Source organism: Manacus vitellinus, unplaced genomic scaffold (genome assembly GCF_001715985.3).
Source record: "Manacus vitellinus isolate BGI_N305 unplaced genomic scaffold, ASM171598v3 scaffold_122_pilon, whole genome shotgun sequence".
NCBI lineage: Eukaryota > Metazoa > Chordata > Aves > Passeriformes > Pipridae > Manacus > Manacus vitellinus.
Window position 1 is genome coordinate 222600 of NW_021938909.1, and position 1694 is coordinate 224293.

The 1694-nt window shown below is 47.1% G+C and overlaps 1 protein-coding gene across 1 annotated transcript in view; it reads left to right on the top strand.

Moving 5' to 3' along the window:
- The window catches only part of IFNGR2 (interferon gamma receptor 2), a 15175-nt gene that overhangs the window by 5288 nt on the left and 8193 nt on the right, over positions 1–1694 (top strand). The window contains exons 4-5 of the mRNA XM_029965894.1: positions 155–303; positions 1336–1486. Coding sequence (XP_029821754.1) covers positions 155–303; positions 1336–1486 — 300 coding nt within the window. The remainder of the gene's footprint in view (positions 1–154; positions 304–1335; positions 1487–1694) is intronic.

The window sequence follows — 1694 nt, forward strand, 5'->3', positions numbered from 1 at the left end:
ACTCAGTGCTCTGGGCTGGGGGACAAGGTGGGCACAGGGGGGATCCATGGGCTGGGAGGGCTTTTCCAGCCCCAGGGATTCTGTGGAGCTGGAGCCAGTCCATGAGCTGTTGTGCATCCCAGGGCTTCACTGCTCTCTCTGTGTTTGTTTCCAGCCACTCTGGGCCCCCCCAGGGTGAGCAGGGTGAGTGCCAGCTCTGACTCGCTGCTCCTCAGTGTCACCCCCCCTTTCACACCTGAACCTGGGGACAGTTTCCAGTATCGTGTGTTCTACTGGGAGAACACAACAAGGACCACGAAAAAGGTGAGAATTCTCTCTTATTTCCTTTGTTCCTCGTGCCTTGGAGGCTGGGATGTGAGTCAGTGGCTCTTGGCAGAACAACAACTGGAGGAAGAAAACGACTGTGTTTTGTCTCTACCCGTGAATGTCACCACGGGGAGTCTTGGGAGGTTAATGTTGCCTTGACACAAGTCCTGCTGCATTGCCAAACTTAAAAACCCATCTTCCTCTCCTCCATGTGGAACAAAGGCTAAATCCCATTGCAGATCAGGGCAGAGAATCTGTGCCAAAGGTGCCTTTTGATTCCAGGGTTTGCTTAGGGAATGTGGAAAACTGGAATCTCCTTCCTCCTTTCCTGTGCTGGGAGCTGCAGGAGCAGCTGCTGGGGCCTGATGTGCCTGTTCCCAGGGCAGAGAAGGTTGTTGGAATCATGCTGGGATGAGCTGGGATGAGCTGGCCCTGTTCATCCTGAGACTTGGTGTTGGTCCTGTCCCGTGCTCCTGCTGCTGCCTGGGGCCTTGGGAATTGTGTTGTGCACAGGCCAGTGTTGCAGGGGAGGTATTAAGTTAAAAAAAAAGGAGGAAGAAACTTCCAAATTACATAAATCTAAAGTCAAATATTTAAAAAACAGAAGCAGAAAAATATTAATTTATTTAAGAAAAATAATTACATTTAAAAAACCCTTTTGCTTCAGAGGCCTTGGTAAGTCACCTCCCTTTCCTTCCTGTCTTGCACCAAATATGTGTTTTTCTGACACTCACCCAATACCTTCATTTGAGAGGCAGGAAAGAAATGGGGAAGGCTCTACTCAGGCTTTAATTTTTCCCTGCCCCCCCTATATTTTGCTCTTTGCCTGAGCTACTGCATCAAAACATTCAGGAAAGCTGGAATATATTTCACTGCCTCTCTTCTGTGGGAAAGCTGAGTGATGGGAAAAAAAAAATAAATCTGGGTTTTTTGAATGGGAAACTTAAATGGGGGAGGGATATTTGTGTTGGGAACAAGGCTGGTTTTACAGTAACACCTTTTTTTTTTTTTTTTTTGTCTTTTAAACAGGAACAAGAGACACACAATACAGTATTCCAAATTGGAAAACTAAAGGAGTCAACACTTTATTGCTTTAGCCTTCAAGTTGAATTCGAGGGAGTCTATGGTGAACTGATAGGACAGCAAAGTGCCCCAGAGTGTCACAGAACTGCCATCAGTGGTATGTGGGGTTGGGGCATTTTGTGTAGAGTGGGATGAGGTAGAACATGAGTCCTGGATCACCTGGTCCCTTCCATACCCAGTTGGTTGGGAGTGCTGAGGGCACCACAGAGTTCACAGCTGTCATTGAGGGCAAAATAATCAGGAATCATCAGTCAATAATTAAGGGTCTGTGTTGGGCTCTTCCTTCATAAATCCTACTGGAATAC